General features: G+C 32.9%; 2 protein-coding genes and 1 long non-coding RNA gene across 5 annotated transcripts in view; 2 read left to right on the top strand and 1 right to left on the bottom strand.

Moving 5' to 3' along the window:
• The window catches only part of LOC149479669 (prostaglandin E2 receptor EP2 subtype-like), a 76,581-nt gene extending 75,433 nt beyond the window's left edge, over window positions 1-1,148 (bottom strand). For both annotated transcript variants that reach the window (XR_016317230.1, XM_089708090.1), the window contains exon 1: window positions 895-1,148. The gene's annotated coding sequence lies outside the window, so the exon portion shown is untranslated. The remainder of the gene's footprint in view (window positions 1-894) is intronic.
• Window positions 1-16,513, top strand: part of LOC149479667 (uncharacterized) — a 146,291-nt gene that overhangs the window by 102,890 nt on the left and 26,888 nt on the right. The gene's annotated exons all lie outside the window — the stretch shown is intronic.
• LOC149479668 (uncharacterized) lies at window positions 11,401-15,623 on the top strand. 2 transcript variants are annotated; one of them, XM_089707770.1, is made up of 2 exons: window positions 11,401-11,554; window positions 15,406-15,623. In XM_089707770.1, the coding sequence occupies exons 1-2, from the start codon at window positions 11,510-11,512 to the stop codon at window positions 15,598-15,600; spliced, it is 240 nt and encodes a 79-aa protein (XP_089563896.1). In that variant the 5' UTR covers window positions 11,401-11,509; the 3' UTR covers window positions 15,601-15,623. The 2 variants fall into 2 exon arrangements, with proteins under 2 accessions (XP_089563896.1, XP_089563895.1); XM_089707769.1 differs by lacking the exon at window positions 11,401-11,554 and adding an exon at window positions 14,560-14,652.

Genomic DNA, 16,513 nt, shown 5'->3' with positions numbered 1-16,513 from the left:
GTGTACCTAAGTACATATATTATTTAATTTAATTAGAAATGTTTGAAAAAGTACATCAGTCACGAGATGACGACCCGGGACTCGTCCACACGCACTAATTAATCCATTTACACACTTACTCGATAGTTTTTTATTAAATTTAAGTGATAAAACATAAATAATAATATTATAGATGTATTATAGACGAAAATTGTTATTGTTTTCTTTTTTTTGTAAAACGCTGTAAAACGTCTTCAACATAATAATATATTATGACATATTATTGGCGGGAGACGCAATACTCATGTTCGAACTTTGAAATTAGAATCCCGCGTCGTGATCGATTTTTTTTTCCTTTAGAAATTTGTAAGGTATGACATAATTATCTTAATTTAACGTTGAGAATAAACATATTAAATTCATGTGTAAAATAAAGTTAGTAATTCAAAACCTAATCACTAGTTAATTATAATTGTAAAAAAAGATATGATATAAAAATATTTGTAAAATGCAGTAGAATGCGCGGTTTACAAGGACAAACAAAACTTGAGATAACTTATCAGGGGATCAACTTTGCTTCGCTAGTTTTCTAATTACAGGTAGGTACTAGGTACGATCGTTTGCAGCGTTATCTTTTTAAAATTTAATTTATTTTGTATAGAATATATAATAAATCTTGTTAGATATAATGTGACATAAGAAAACCTTAACTTGAATATCAAACAAATAACAATAAAAAAATATACGAAGGTAATATAAAATCTATTAAGTATATGTAATAATATAGGACATCAGTAACTAAATATTAATTAATTAACACAAAATAATTAAAAAAATTCAATAATATTACATTAAATAATACATAAATATCAATAATATTAAATTAAATCAATAACAGATAAATTACAATATTACCTTATTTGTAATTTAAATTTTCGGCACAATCACAAATGTCACAAAATTCACTCAGCTATTTCGAAATATTGCGTAATATTTTTTGATTCTATTGTCTATCAATTTTTTCGGAAGCTTTTTTAATCTGTGATTAAAAAAAAAAGTTTACGCGCTAAGATCGCGAGCGTCGAAAGTTGCGGCTACGGCACACGCGCGCGCTTCTGCCGAAATCCGACAAAACAGTGGCCACAGAGTGAACAAGGAACAGTGGACCAAACGCTGGCTAGGTATACGCGAATGAAACCAGGATACAAACCATTACATACAATATAACAATCGAACATCTATCGTAATTGATAACTACATTGGAACAGCTTATATCTAACTTCTAAAGCTAATATTTAATGCCTGTTAAATTTTAATATTATAATTTTTTAGGATACCAAGACAAGTTTTATTCATTACCTATTTTTTATTATCCAGTTTCATAGCAAATAACTACTAGGTACAACCTACTGTATAAAAATCTAAATTATGAGGAAAATCATAATTTTTCAATTCGAACACGTAGAACTACCTTTCCTGAGATTAGGGCTTTCAAACAAACAAACTAATTACAAATAATCAGCTTTATAATAATAGGATAGATTCAATATTACCATTTTAACCTTCTCATCGAGCAATATTTATACCTATGGCTATTATTTTAAGAAATTGTTTAGTTAGTAGATAACTACCTATTTGGGTAATATAAATAATATTGCCCGTTGATATTACCTATCATTGGAATTACCACCCAGGGAAACCCACTCCTTTGATAAAAATATGATATAATGTACAATTTTGATCATTACTTTTTGCTCATTATTTTTTATATCGGTAGCAACCCGCCTACGCAGCTTTTCTTTAATTGATAAAAGTTCTCAAGGTAGTAAACCGCTTCAAGCCCGCTCTCCAACTATGGTTAGGGAGCCAGGTGCAAATTTGGTTAACTATTTCCTCTCAAGAGATAATTCGTCAGACGCATGAGAGTATAGTATTATAAAGCCTCGTGAACGTCAGCTGGCGCTCGGTTGGGGGGGTGAGCGGTTGTAGCCTCCCACGCACATAGGAAAAAAATACATTCATTCATTCATTTCCTCTCAGCTAAAAATTTGTCAAATTGTAGCTAACCCAATATCTCAACGAAAAAAAATAGTCAGCTGGTTACAACATGGTGTATTATACGTCAGCTGGTGTCTCGAACATGAAAGTTAAATTTAAAGAAAAATTTATTTTCCGTTATTTCCTCTCAAACAAAAATTTACCTGATGATAGCTTATATGTAACTGTGGATAAATATATATATGTCAGCTGGCTGTATCTTGGTGGAAAAACCGTCAGCTGATACGGGAGGCTACAACCGCTCTTCCCCCCAACCGAGCTCCAGCTGACGTTCACGAGGCTTCATAATACTATACTTTGATGCATTTTACTAATTACCGCTTGAGAGGAACTTGGTCATAAAATCTGCTGCTGGCTCCCGGACCACTAGGTAGATACTGTAGACCGTATTATTCAGTACTAGCTTTCCGCCCGCGGCTTCGCCCGCGTTTTCAAAAAAAACCCGTTCCCGTAGGATTTCCGGGATAAAACCTATCCTATGTCCTTTCTCGGGTATTAAAATATCTCTATACCAAATTTCATGCAAAGTCTTTCAGTAGTTAAGGCGTGATTGAGTAACAGACAGACAGACAGAGTTACTTTCGCATTTATAATATTAAGTATGGATTTATAAAGACACTAATTTGTGAAATATATTGCGAAGGTTTTCAAAGTACCTACCTAGCAGTTGCTAGCGTCTATATCAACAAGGTAAGGGGATATTTTTTTTCATCTTTTATGTTTCATTCCACGACACAAGGTAGCAATAATTATACTTAGTTGCTCAAATATTTATTTTGGGCTGTGAAACATTTTATAAAACTAAGTATTTAATTCGATTATGAGTGAAAACGGTGCTCTAGTTTTTCTTGCTTGTATATATCCTAGACAGGAGTTTTTCCTATGTGTTTTCTTCTTAGAGCATTAAGTTGGTTTAATGCTCTAAGGTTTTCTTTAAAACGTTTAGACTATTCGTGTTCATGATGTGATTTTAATGACTGAAATGCCGTGTGTAATTTTATAGAGTATGGAGCATTTTAAATCTTTATTACCTGCCATTTGATTTTTGTCTCCACTTATGGTCAAACCTTCGCTCAGTTATATTTACAATGCGCTAATCACTGTATCAAGAAGGAGAACTATTACAAGTAAGTAATATCATCAGTTTCGTAATGAAGATGCCAACTAGAGTAGAAACGAATGTTCTTAGATGTGTCGCTAGTATAGATGTTATAATATAATTATAGTTTGCGAAATATGTTCTGGAAGATATTCCGTTAACTTTCTTTCACAATTACTTACTTATATATTTGTAAGTACTATGATTTAAATTTTTTAACGATAAAATGATATTTACATACTCTAAGATTTTTCAGAGTATAATATAAATAGCCAAGCGGCCAATATGTTGACAAGTCGTTTCAGCATTTCGAAGCACGACATATTTTAATGATATAAAACTCCTATTACTATCTGCTAAGGCAATTCAACTTATTCTATAAGTACACAAGCACTTGGAAAAACCTAATCTAACTTTTTTATTACAGTTCCAAGATAAACCTGAAAATTCGCGGAAAGCTCCAGAAGAACCTTTTTCATTCTCATCTATTTTTTGGTTCCGGCCACGTTATCCACATTGATATTATGATTTATGTATCAAAATTATTTATCAACACATAATCACATCTATTTATCTCTATCTTTTCGTGAAAGTTTATAGGCTTTGTCAGACAGGACGCGTACTTAGCGCGCGTCAGAGCGTTAAGTTGACGCCGCGATATGACGCTAAGATGTGTTCTACTACCATCTTAGAATACCGTCAAACAGAGCGCCGGCGCTAGCAGTACGCAACGCTCTGTCGCGGCGTTAGGACGCTTTAACGTCGGGTGTTGTATTTTTTTACAAATTTTATTTTAGCGTCGGAGTTAATAGGCGTAAAATAATAATAAAATACTGCATAATGACCGAAAATTTGATAGAATTGGTAAGAAAATATCCATGCTTATATAATACGAAGGATAGTTCATATAAACTATAAAGATATATCAATGAAGGCAAAATTGTGGGCACAAATCGGAGAAGAAATTAATGAAACTGGTAAGTAAAAAATTCTTCCGACTCCGGAGTTAATATCATGGGCGTAGCCACGGTGGGGCAGGGTGGGGCACTTGCCCCACCCTGGCTCTGACCTGGAAGGTACCTAACCAAATCTAAAAAACGTAATTATCTAGGTACTGACTACAAAACTTAATATCCGTTAAAAAATTCTCACTCGAAAGTTGTCAGTCGTCACAAAAAAAAATGCGATCTAAACAAAAAGCTTGCGCTTCTATGTTACATGATTTAAATTTTAAACCACTCTTGGTGCCAGAAAAAGTAGTGTAGTACTGTTACCCCATTCAAAGCTGTTTTTATTTAGCCAAATTCGCACTAAATTTCCTATCCAATTTCACTTTTGTTTTAGGATAAGTTACTGACCATAAAAGCACAAAATGCTGACAGATCCAGGCAATCTTACATGAAAGTTTTTGGTCGATATCTCGGAAACTATCCATTTTAAGGCAAAAAATATTGGGAATTTTTTGTAGGTAGTAAAATTTTACATCTTTTATACTTTGTAAACTTTTTGTAAAACTTTCCGTTTACGATTTATGGGCTATTTAATGAGCGGTTAGCGATCTTTGGCAAGTAACTCTTTAAGAATTGGATTAATCAATGAAATGCATAGGCATTAATATATTATACATATGCATTATCCATTTATTAAGATTACTTTATTTGAATCTTTTTTTTCTAATGCTTTTTGAGTTATTTAACGTTTGGCGATAAATAGTAAATTTCAAGGTATGTTTCGTATATATTTCGTACAACTAAATAATATTGAGTAGTTATTTTATATTCGGATGCAAGAATAAAATAAAGGAAAATATTTTAAAAAATGTATTAAAAATTTTGCCGTTTCGGAAACGGTGAAAATCCACTTGCATTGGAAATTTCTTCTTCGTTTTTATTACATCCGTAAAAAAATTTTTGGCCTGCCACGTCACCCGCCGAGCGGCGGCATTTCTACATTATACAGTGGTGGTCACATAATTAAAGACACCCCCTAATTGTCCATAAAATATTTACATTAGGAAGTACAATTATCTGAAAAAGGTATTTAATCTAGTATTATTTTTATTAAACCATACAAGACAATATGTTTTTTAAAATGAGGGACAAAAAATAGTTATATTCCTTGTTAGTTTCGACACTTGCTCTCTGTGGGAATGTAACACAAACTTTGTTAACGTACGTGTAGCTGGCCACTTAATTAAAGACAACAAGAAATTAGTAAATAATTTTTTATGAATAAAAAGAAAGAGCATTGTGCTTTACTTCGTTTTGCCGCGTAATTTCATAAATCGTTGACACTCTATATTTTTTTGGGTATTTTTAACTTTTAAAATTAAAATTCATACGTTTAATAGTTTTAATATCAATTATTATGGTTAAAAAACGTTGCGACTCGTCCACAAGAAAAAATATTTTTAACTTCCATGATAATTAAACTGTTTCAAGGATATGGTTATGAATGCTATAAAGACATGTCAAGATGTTCCACACGACCGAAAACGTACTCAGAAAAGCAAAACCAAGTGAAACTACTCGGCCGAAATATTCAAAAATGGTGTTGTTGGCTAAAAAGATCCATTTAAAGGGTCGGAACTGATACAGTTCAGAGTTGTATGGTGCAGCAGGCTTGAAGGGGGTGTCTGCAAGGACAATTAGACGGAGACTGTGTGAGGAAAATTTGCACTGAGTATCTCAGAAAGTACCTACCACTTTTGAAAAAACAAAATGTGAAGGCAAGATTTCACTTTGCTACAAAATACGAACACTGGACTGAACGAGAATGGAAACATGTGCTGTTTTGGCATGAAACTAAGATTAATATGATTAATTCTGTCAGAAAACAATATGTAAGACGCCATCTCAATAAGAAAATGGATCCAAGATACTCTAAAAAGTAGTCATACACGGGGGTGGAAATATCAAAGTGTGGCGCTGTTTTTCTGGACTTGGTGTTGGACCTGTCAAAAAAACAGAAGGCAACATGGATAAATTCCAGTACAAGTATATTTTAGAGCAATCCATGCTGCCCTATGCAGAGGAAAATTTACCTGTTGTTTTGACTTTTCAACACGATAATGGTCCTAAGCACACTGCAAAAGTAGTGAAGTACTTGTTAAGGAACCAATCTGTAACTGTTTTGGATTGGCCCCCCTACAGTCCGGATTCAAATCCGATCGAAAACTTATGAAGTCAAGAAAGAAAGAAGTCGCGGCAAAGCGATCATCAAACGTCGACTAACTTTGCAAAGCATTTTCGAAGAATGGAACCAATTTAGTGATGCAACTTGAACAAAATTAGTTGCTTCAATGCCCAAGAGATGTAAACCGTCATTACTGCCAAAGGACATGCAACCAAATATTGAAAAGTGTAAAAATGTTTTGTAAATATGTCAGGTATTTTGTGTTGTAAAAATAATCTCATTAAAATAATGTTTTTTTATATTTCTTATAAGCGAGTCTAATGTCTTTAATTATATGGCCAGACCTTTGCTAGGTTAAAACTGCTAGTAGTAAGAATGAACCGAATAAAATCTAACAAACCGACAAGTTTTGTAGATAAAATTTAGTTTAGCATTAGACAACACATACCTGAATATTTTAAAATTATTTAACAAGTTTCAATGGTAGTGTAAAAAAAAATGTTGAGAGAAGTGTCTTGGGTTGTATAAAATGTTCTTAGTGTCTTTAATTATGTGACCACCACTGTACGTGGAACAACTCAAAAAATATGGGCACTAGAAAAAAAAATTCAAACAAAACTTGTAGAGAATAAAGTGACCTAAAAACTATGTACATACATGCATTTTATTCATTAATCCAATATTTTAACGATCAACCGGTTCATCAAGTAGGCCATAAACCGTAAATAGTAAGTTTTACAAAAAAATTTACATGGTATAAAATATGCGAAATTTTCTACAAAACTTTCTACAAAAAAGCCTAAGCAACTTTTGCCCTAAAGTGGATAGTTTTCGAGATATCGGTCAAAAACTATAAGATTGCGAGCAAAGCTCAACCTGGATCTGTCTGCATCTTGTGTTTTTATGGTCAATAAGTGACCATTAACCTAAAACAAACATGAAATCGGAAGTGCAAGGTTTTGCTTTATTTACTGAGTTATTAAAAATGGTTAATTTTTCTATTTACAAAGATTTACATAGCTACCTATGTTTTATGGTAAAAAGGAATCATATTATTGTATTAGACAGATAAATTAAACTATATAGTATAGGGATGAAATTTGCAACATAAACGGCTGTAGGTACCTTTTGTTTGTTTTGATTAAGGTATTCATTATTATTTCAGCTTGATACCGCCACGTCACACGTGTTCTTGAAAAAAAAAAGGTATTTTTAGACAGACAGAAGCACAACAAAGTCTGCCTGTCGGTTTGTCTGTCAACAAACTTTTTCTCAGGAACGCGTAGAGTTATCAAGCTGAAATTCATATCGAATACTCAAGTCTACGGTCTCTTAAAGCTGTGAAAAAATCAAACTTATAAGCCAACGCAATCAAAAGATACAGCCATTTTATGCTGCAAATTATCGCAAATTTCGACATTCGCAAGGCAATCAAAACCTACATTGTACTTCCCGTGAACACAGTCTTGAAATTTGGTTAAAAGCAATGTCTTATTTATTATAAAAATTGCTAAAACATACATTTTAGAGTTACAACATAATAAAAAGTAGGTTTGTTCGGAGCCCTCTGTGCGCGACTCCGACTCGCACTTGGCCGGTTTTTTTTGCCCCACCCTGTGCCCATGGCTAGCTACGCCCATGGTTAATATCGCTGTACCTTGTTTTGTTCGTAAGTAATAATTATGTAAACAACATGCAGCATTAATGATATCAATTGCTGTGTCCTAACGCGCGCTAAAGCGTTCTGTTTGACGAAGCCTTGCGCGACGTTAAAACAGGACGCTGTAGCGCTACTACGCAGCGCTAAAATACGCGTCCTATCTGACAAAGTCTTAAAGGTGATGGATTTATGGGTTTGTTTCAGTTGATGAAAGTAAGAAAATAATCGTGGAATCTAGGTGAAACGAAGTCCATCTAGTTATCTAATATCTAGCATAATATCTAGTACTTTACCTAAAGGAAATATATTAACTGTTTGTGTGGTGTTGTGTGTATGAAGTTTTTTGTTTGTATTTTAGCTTTGGCAACAATACAAACAAAAATAAGTAAGGAAGCGCTGCATATTCAATGCACCGAGTTACATACAAAGTTGTGTGTCATACTGATACATACGCCGTCAGTATGTAGGTAGTATTATATGGGCGCCGCGGAATAATAATAATTATAATTTATATGCCGCTGACTTGAAGTGAATTCAAATGGCGATATTTTTGTATCATTGTTTTAATTATGTTTATTAGTGACGAGTCCGTTTGTTAACAGCTATGTTATTGAATCGATAATGAAATAAAAGGAATTCAGGCTTTATGCACAAATGTGTTTCAGATTTACCCGCGTCAACCTGTATTTTTGTATATTTGTGATGTGTCAACACTAAAAAAACAGTTTTTAATTGAGTTTGAAAATTGTATCACCAGTAGAAAGTATTATTCTATGTTACTCTTGTAACTTCTCTCGGATGACAACAGGAGTGAAAAACTTGTTTACTTATTTCTTATATAAAAATATTTCCATTATATTATATTTGAATACAATTTCAAAGACTTACGATTTCAAGTTATGTTAACTTAGGATCTGTATTACTTTCGAAAAGATAAATAAAGAAAAATAAATGTTTATCTCGAAAGTTTATTCAATATTTACATAAGAGAATAAAATATATGGAAATCTATATAGAGTCTATACTTTTGTTACACCAAAAGTTATATACATTGGAATAAAACGACTTCATTTCATATAAAAAATAATTGGTCTGTATCTATTTTGTATCTACGGTGAAATTCAATCAATTTTATAAAACTCGCAGTTGAATTTAACGTATTTTTGTCATACCAAATTACATTTTATATTTTTAATCGAAAGCTTCGATCATATAGGTAGGTAGGTAATGTATGTGTGTGATGTGTCCAATTTATATGTACATTACTTCTGAATTTGTATTCCTGAAAGTTTATTTTTCTTGCACCCTGTTATTACAATAAGGATTTGGACCTCAAGGCCGCTGTTCTATTTAAAAGTGATTGACAGTCATTACCGAGTTGTATGCTAATCTGTCATCAATGTTTCAGCCCCTTCAGCATGTGATTCGCGAACAATAGCCGAGCGGAGTCCTTTTATAGCGCGCACTCCATCGCTCGCTTCCTTTATGATAATGCCATGTTGTCCCATTTACGGCCAGCTATAGTGTCATTATACGATATATTGTGTTTTGTTCGACGCGATTATCTATTTAGGCGAAGTGACCGGAATGGGGGTGGAAAAATACATAATGCTCGTAGAGAAATAGAGACGACAATATGTTGTAGCTACTAAAAATAAGATTATGTGCTATTTATTCAATGGAGAGTCTCGTTTCATAAGATGAATTTATAGCAAGTCTATTTTTCCGCCCACGGCTTCATTCGCGGTATCGCGTGATACGCTCTCAATACAAAGGATTTAATGCCTAATGCAACTAATTATTACATTGTATGTAAATCTGGTGCTAAGTTCATCGATGACGCATTTTTATTGTACTTTATCTGCAGTTACGCTTTTACGGCTAAACTATATCACCGATTTGGAAAAACTTTGAAATTTACGCGCTTATGATACCGCTCTGGGCGCGGTCGTTGGTATAATTAAATTAACGAAAAGTTATTCTTCTCATATCTCTTGATTTTCAAACATATTCTATATTCTATCCGTTGTACTTTTTTTCATAGAAAATTGCGGAACACATTCAGGTGATCGGTCCAGATCTAAGATTCATCCAGCGAGAGTTCAAATTAGCGGAAATAACAAAAATTACATTGAAAAATTAATAAATAAGATCTATTTACAGGTCCTCAACCTTTAATTTAAGTGACCTTTAATTGAAGACCTTGTCTCGATTCTCGGTGTATTTGTAAATATTAGCAAAACATCTAAATAGATGCACTTTTTGTTACTATTCTTGTTCAAGGTCAGCAAATTATTACCACAGATAATATAATCCTGTACTAGTATACTAGAATTAATTTATACCTAGGGCCCGGGCATAGTGAGATGTTTATTTTTTTAAATTCTTATAATAGTATCTATCAACAATGTTGTTATTATTATTCAATTTTTTAATTTACCTGGATATAATTATTTACCAAGATACTGTAATTTATATAAAACACAGAATTTAATTTTTTCTACTTAATTAGGTATAATAATCGTTTAACAACAACAAACATACAAAAATAATAACGAAGTTCGATTAATGAATTACCCACGTGGTGCTACAAAAAAGCTACAAGAAAAACTCAATGAAAAACCGCAAAAAATCTGCAAACCATCGATACTCGCACTCGTAGAATAATAAGTGACTTCCTGATATATTATATAAAGACTGGATGTGTCATTATCTATTCAGTATATTTACGAATTGAATTTAATCTTTGGACAATCGTGCGTTCATCGGACCTTGCGAATTTTTATTAACTACTCCCCTAATTTCCGCGTGATTATGTTTTTTTACCCTAATTCACTTGTTATAGCTCAGGCTTTATGGAATTTCCTGCAATTTATATCCGTGTTATCGATTGTGATCGCTTGGCATACAAAACACTTGTCAATAAAATAATACGAACAATGGGCTCATCAACTTATTATTTAAAGGGGTGGCGATAATCGTTCATACAAACTTTGTTTATTGGCATTTGTTTCATTTAATCCTTACTAATATTATAAATGCGAAAGTAACTCTATCTGTATGTCTGTTACTCAATCACGCCTAAACTACTGAACCAATTTTCATGAAATTTGGTATGGAGATATTTTGATACCCGAGAAAGTACATAGGCTACTTTTATCCCGGGAAAATAACGCAATCCCGGAAATCCCACGGGAACTGGAACTATGCGGGTTTTTATTTGACTGCGCGGGCGAAGCCCCGGGCGGAAACCTAGTTGAAAATAAAACATAAACAGAAAACACGGTAGTAAGACGGCTTATCTCTCTATTGTACCTCAAACGTAAAGAAAATGGACAATGGGACGATTTTTGAAGTTTCGGTAGAGCAGAAAAGATTTGGGTCGAAAGTTTTTGTAAGAAAAATTTTAGCTCTATTGACTACTCTTTTTTTTTACCTTATTAATTGACAAAATTAAAAAATATACTAGACTATCAAAAGTACATACTCATGGATTGCCAAAAAGCTTAGCTGTCCGTCGAGCAAGGCTTCATAATATTACCTGTGTGAAGAAAATCGATCAGCGAAGCAGGTGTTAAATGCACCCTGTAGGCTGTAACCCTTTAGAGGGTTTCATTTTACAAGTAAGCAATATTATGATATGATAAATAAAAAGTCTATAAGTAACTACTTATTTTGGAATTCATATTTTCACATATAAGTACCTATTTAAACCTATTAGCATTTCACTTAAAAGCTGTATGTAATGATTTTGGAAAAACAGTGTGAAACAGATAGTTATCCAATTAGGTACTTATGTATTAGGTCTTAGGATATCATAGGTCATAAAACACAACCCTACACTTTAAGTAGAGCTAACTGGCGCCTCCACCAACGTCCTTGGAATTATACTGAGTTTATTGAATCATAATTATAGATTGGTTTGTAAGCTATGAGTAATTCACAATATTTTATATAGACTGTAAAATGAAAAAGTACCTACAAATTACTTTATTGAAAATATAGATACTGAAGCCAACTCAACCAAAAATTGAGAAACACACATAATTTTTTACAAACAATCGTAAAACGTAAAACCTTGCTTATACAATATTCACAGGCTCTAAGGAGCTGTATACCTACCGTTAGTACTGCAAAACTTGGTGATATTTTAAAACTGAACTATAAGAAGTGGAAGGCTTTTAATATCACCAAGTTTTGCGGTAATAACGGTTTGCGAATTAAAAATAAATTAACGGTAGGCCGTAGGTACCATAAAGTTTATGGCACTAAATTGCTCAGAATAATGGTAAAGGTAGTGATGGCAATAGATAAGAGGTCAAAGTTCTCAATTACAACCTGATAATATTATATTGTAATAATATTATGTATACTTTAAAACAATCAAAATAAAAAAGAAGGAAGAGCTCTGATTTTTATCAGCATGGATAAATTTTTCTTCTTTATGTGCATGTTTAAATCAATATTTACGCGGTTTTCGGAAGGGGTTTTCAGCTAGGTCATAGGTGAATAAATATAGTATGTACTTATCAAAAAATTTAATTAACGAAACACGATTTTTCGTTCGTTATTTTGTTTAGATGGATCATGATAGGGGTTCACCAACCCTCTAATAAACGTATACCTATAATATACCATATTCACGTGGATAGAAAAGAAACTACTTACGTGTTAAGGTGACCTTACAAAGCCATTTAGTTAATTGTTTTTACAATTATAGCAGCTAGTTCTAGGATCTTATATACTTTTTTTAGATAACATGTGTTATAACTAATGCATTGTTTATGTTACCAATTTCTTCACGCTTGAATTCATAGAGCGAATTGGTAATATTTGATATCTAGTGTAATTCAATATGATTCATAATTAATTTATAACCTTATAACAGCTTATTAGACTAGAGTAGATAATTTTTGAAACAAAAAAAAATCGCAGTCGGATGAAACCCATTATAAAAGGAAGGGAATATGATAAAAATGTAAGGAAAAATAAATTACGGTCAATCCGAGTTCGGGAAGTGGGAGGGGGGAGCTTTTAAGAGAAAAAAATGGTCTCTCTCGATTTCCGACAAAACTACAAGTCCTACGGAAAAAAGTTCAATGGCAAAGTTGTAGGTAATAAAAGGATCTACAACTTTTGTATTCACAATTTTTTCACATAACCTCAAAATTTAGGTGAAAATTTCAAAAAACCAAGTTTTTGGTTTTTTATTTTTATCTACTTCAAAATTTATTGTTTTTCTACGAAATTTGATGAAAACTTAGTTTATTATGTCCCAAATACACTGTAATTTATTTGATTGAAAATATTTATTTTTTCGCCTTATTTTGAATTAATACCAAAAAAACAACCTAATTTTCAATCGAAAAGTCACCCGTCAAAATATCAGATTTTTTCAAAAACTTGGGATGTCTTTTATTCATTGATATCTCTACTTTCATATGGTGTAAAAAAAATAAACACGACCATAGTAAATGTTCTCAGGAAATGCATACAAACAGTGTGAAAATTAGCTTTTACTAAATCAGGCACACTTCTCGAACTATATATCTTCTCTTGTATCGGATTTTCGGTAATATTTCAAAAGAAAAATAATTATCTGTTCTAAGTTTAATATTTTACAGCATATTCAAAAGCAAAATGATGTCGATAAAAACATTTCAGGTAGTTCGAGAAGTGTGCCTGATTAAGTAAAAGCTAATTTTCACACTGTTTGTATGCATTTCCTGAGAACATTTACTATGGTGGTGTTTATTTTTTTTACACCATATGAAAGTAGAGATTTCAATGAATAAAAGGCACCCCCAGTTTTTGAAAAAAGCTGATATTTTGACGGGTGACTTTTCGATTGAAAATTAGGTTGTTTTTTTGGTATTAATTCAAAATAAGGCGAAAAAATAAATATTTTCAATCAAATAAATTACAGTGTATTTGGGACATAATAAAGTAGGTTTCCACCAAATTTCGTTGAAAAACAATAAATTTTGAAGTAGATAAAAATAAAAGACCAAAAACTTGGTTTTTTGAATTTTTCACCTAAATTTTGAGGTTATGTGAAAAAATTGTGAATACAAAAGTTGTAGAACTTTTAATTACCTACAACTTTGCCATTGAACTTTTTTCTGTAGGACTTGTAGTTTTGTCGGAAATCGAGAGAAACCATTTTTTTCTCTTAAAAGCTCCCCCCTCCCGCTTCCCGAACTCGGATTGACCGTAATTTATTTTTCCTTTTATTTTCATCATATTCCCCTCCTTTTCTAATGGGTTTCATCCGACTGCGATTTTTTTTATCTTTTCATTATTTTTAAAGGCTTCTACCCCAGTCTATATAACCTAAACACTTCCTAAACATATAATATAGGTACTTTTGGTAAAAATCATCGTCATTTACAAAGTTTTGTACCGTATTTTACCAGAGTATGAAATCTACAATAATTCGAATCGTTCTGAAAAAGCTCTAGTGCTCTAACCAAGGCTCTAGCGCTCTAGCCCATACTTTTATCAAACTCCTTGCAATCACGCATAATGTTTGAACTGCGAGAAAGAAATAAATCATAAATGTCAATCAAACAAAACACATAACACAAAGCAAAATCCGCAAAATAACCACGAAAATGAAATAAGCAAAATGAAGATGAGTCTGCTGCACGCGTTGGCGGCGCTGCTGACTGTGCTGATGCTGGTGGTGCGGCAGCGGCACGCGCTGGCGGCTGTCTGCTCTGTAGGTTGCGTGTACATGAAGATGAGTCTGCTGCACGCGTTGGCGGCGCTGCTGACTGTGCTGATGCTGGTGGTGCGGCAGCGGCACGCGCTGTCGGCTGTCTGCTCTGTAGGTTGCTTGTACACGAAGACGAGTCTACTTCACGCGTTGGCGGCGCTGCTGCTGCTGCTGATGTCTGCTGTAACCGTATCCTAGGCCTTGTGCATATATTTATTTACCCAGTTTTCTTAAGTTTATAGTACCTACTTACTTATATTTCTGTATAGTAAAAATGTTAATAATTTTACGTACATATGAAATTTCCACTCGTATCATAATCAACTAAAATATTAACATGGTATTTATTATAGTTGTTTGCTTTCGTGGAAATTAATTCCAAAATTAATAACCCTTACGAACCGAAAATCGTTTTTGAAGCCCACTGCTTTGAAGGACATTTAATTTGCGGTTCGATCTTGAAATTGAGACGAAATTTCAATTAATTCCCTTATTCAAATACTCTCAGGCTTATTAGTTGTAAGCTTTGTAGTAATTTTAAAATAAATGTCGTTATTTCGAAATGATGATGAAACGCCTTCGAGATATTAGTAGAGCATGAAAACACAGCACTTCGCTTTTAGGATATGTACTGATAACTTTGCGTAAAAATCCACGGGATAGGTACCATCGGGATACAACATAGCAAATTGTCTATTTCAGTGCTCTTGTGCACAAAATATTATTAAAATGTCATATTCCTCCTTTCTTTTGCAGAGCAGCATAAAGCCGAGGAAACTGAAACTTGAAACACACCTACAAAGCAAGTATTACGACAAGCCAGCGATCAGATCGTGCAAGCTGATGCATTGCGCCCAGCAGACTTCGTTCTTCCAGAGACCCAAATACAAGAGAGACCCAGAAATAAACATAGACAACGAACAAATCGGACATCGTCCTTGTGAAGATTGAGCTAATGCCCGCAAAATAAATTGTAACGTCTTAAATCACAATAAATATATTATAGAAAAAAAAAATGGAGGTTTATTTTCTTACGAAACAATTAAAGACAATATAACTGTACAACCTAAAGCTATGATATTTTTATGACCATACAATGATGGTTAGGGAAATAAATAATTTTTGTAGAGTCTACGTTAGGTACCTAATGGTTAGTTAACATCTATTTTACTTCATTAGTAGCGTATTTATGATAAAGTTTTGTAGTTAGGAACCAATACAACAAAGACAAAGTATTAATTTATCGATATAATGCATAATAAATAAAATACATTAAGAACAAGGCCGAGCTGGTGAATTATACTGTCGTCGTCTCGTCGCAGGTACTAAAAGATATCTGACGTTTTTCTTGTAATAAGGACAGGCGGGTTCATCGCAACCTAAAACTTCAGCTTCGTGGATGATATGACCACCTCCCTGCAGTAATTCGTCTCCTAAAATAAGTCTTCTTGCACAAGCAAGTAAGCACGGTCCACACACCGCCACCGCACATAGTGCAGCTAAGAACTCAAGAATAAACATTGCTGTATCAAAGTCGTTCCACATTGTAATTTAGATTGTAGGTATCCCAAATTAAATCTTCCATGCGTATGTATTGGCTCAGAATTATGTTTTTTATTTTATTTTGATATAATATTACGGAGAGAAAAGGGTTTAAAATTATATTGAATCAAATGTCAGTCTCTATTATATTATTTTTGATTACTAACCTTTGTCATATTATAATATCAAGATAATGAGGTAATACCACGGTAATATAATGAAATTTTAAACTTTTTGTACGAAGGAAAATAAAATAATCAATATTTTCGTATATCCTATTATATTTAGGCATTATCTAAATGTTAGTTAAATAGGTAGGAGC

Source organism: Colias philodice, chromosome 20 (assembly GCF_061535455.1).
Source record: "Colias philodice isolate Cphi_HAF_F1 chromosome 20, ilColPhil1 Martin Lab GWU primary, whole genome shotgun sequence".
Taxonomy (NCBI): Eukaryota; Metazoa; Arthropoda; class Insecta; order Lepidoptera; family Pieridae; genus Colias; species Colias philodice.
Note: the sequence above shows the minus strand (reverse complement) of the source record. Positions and strands in the feature narration are given on the sequence as shown.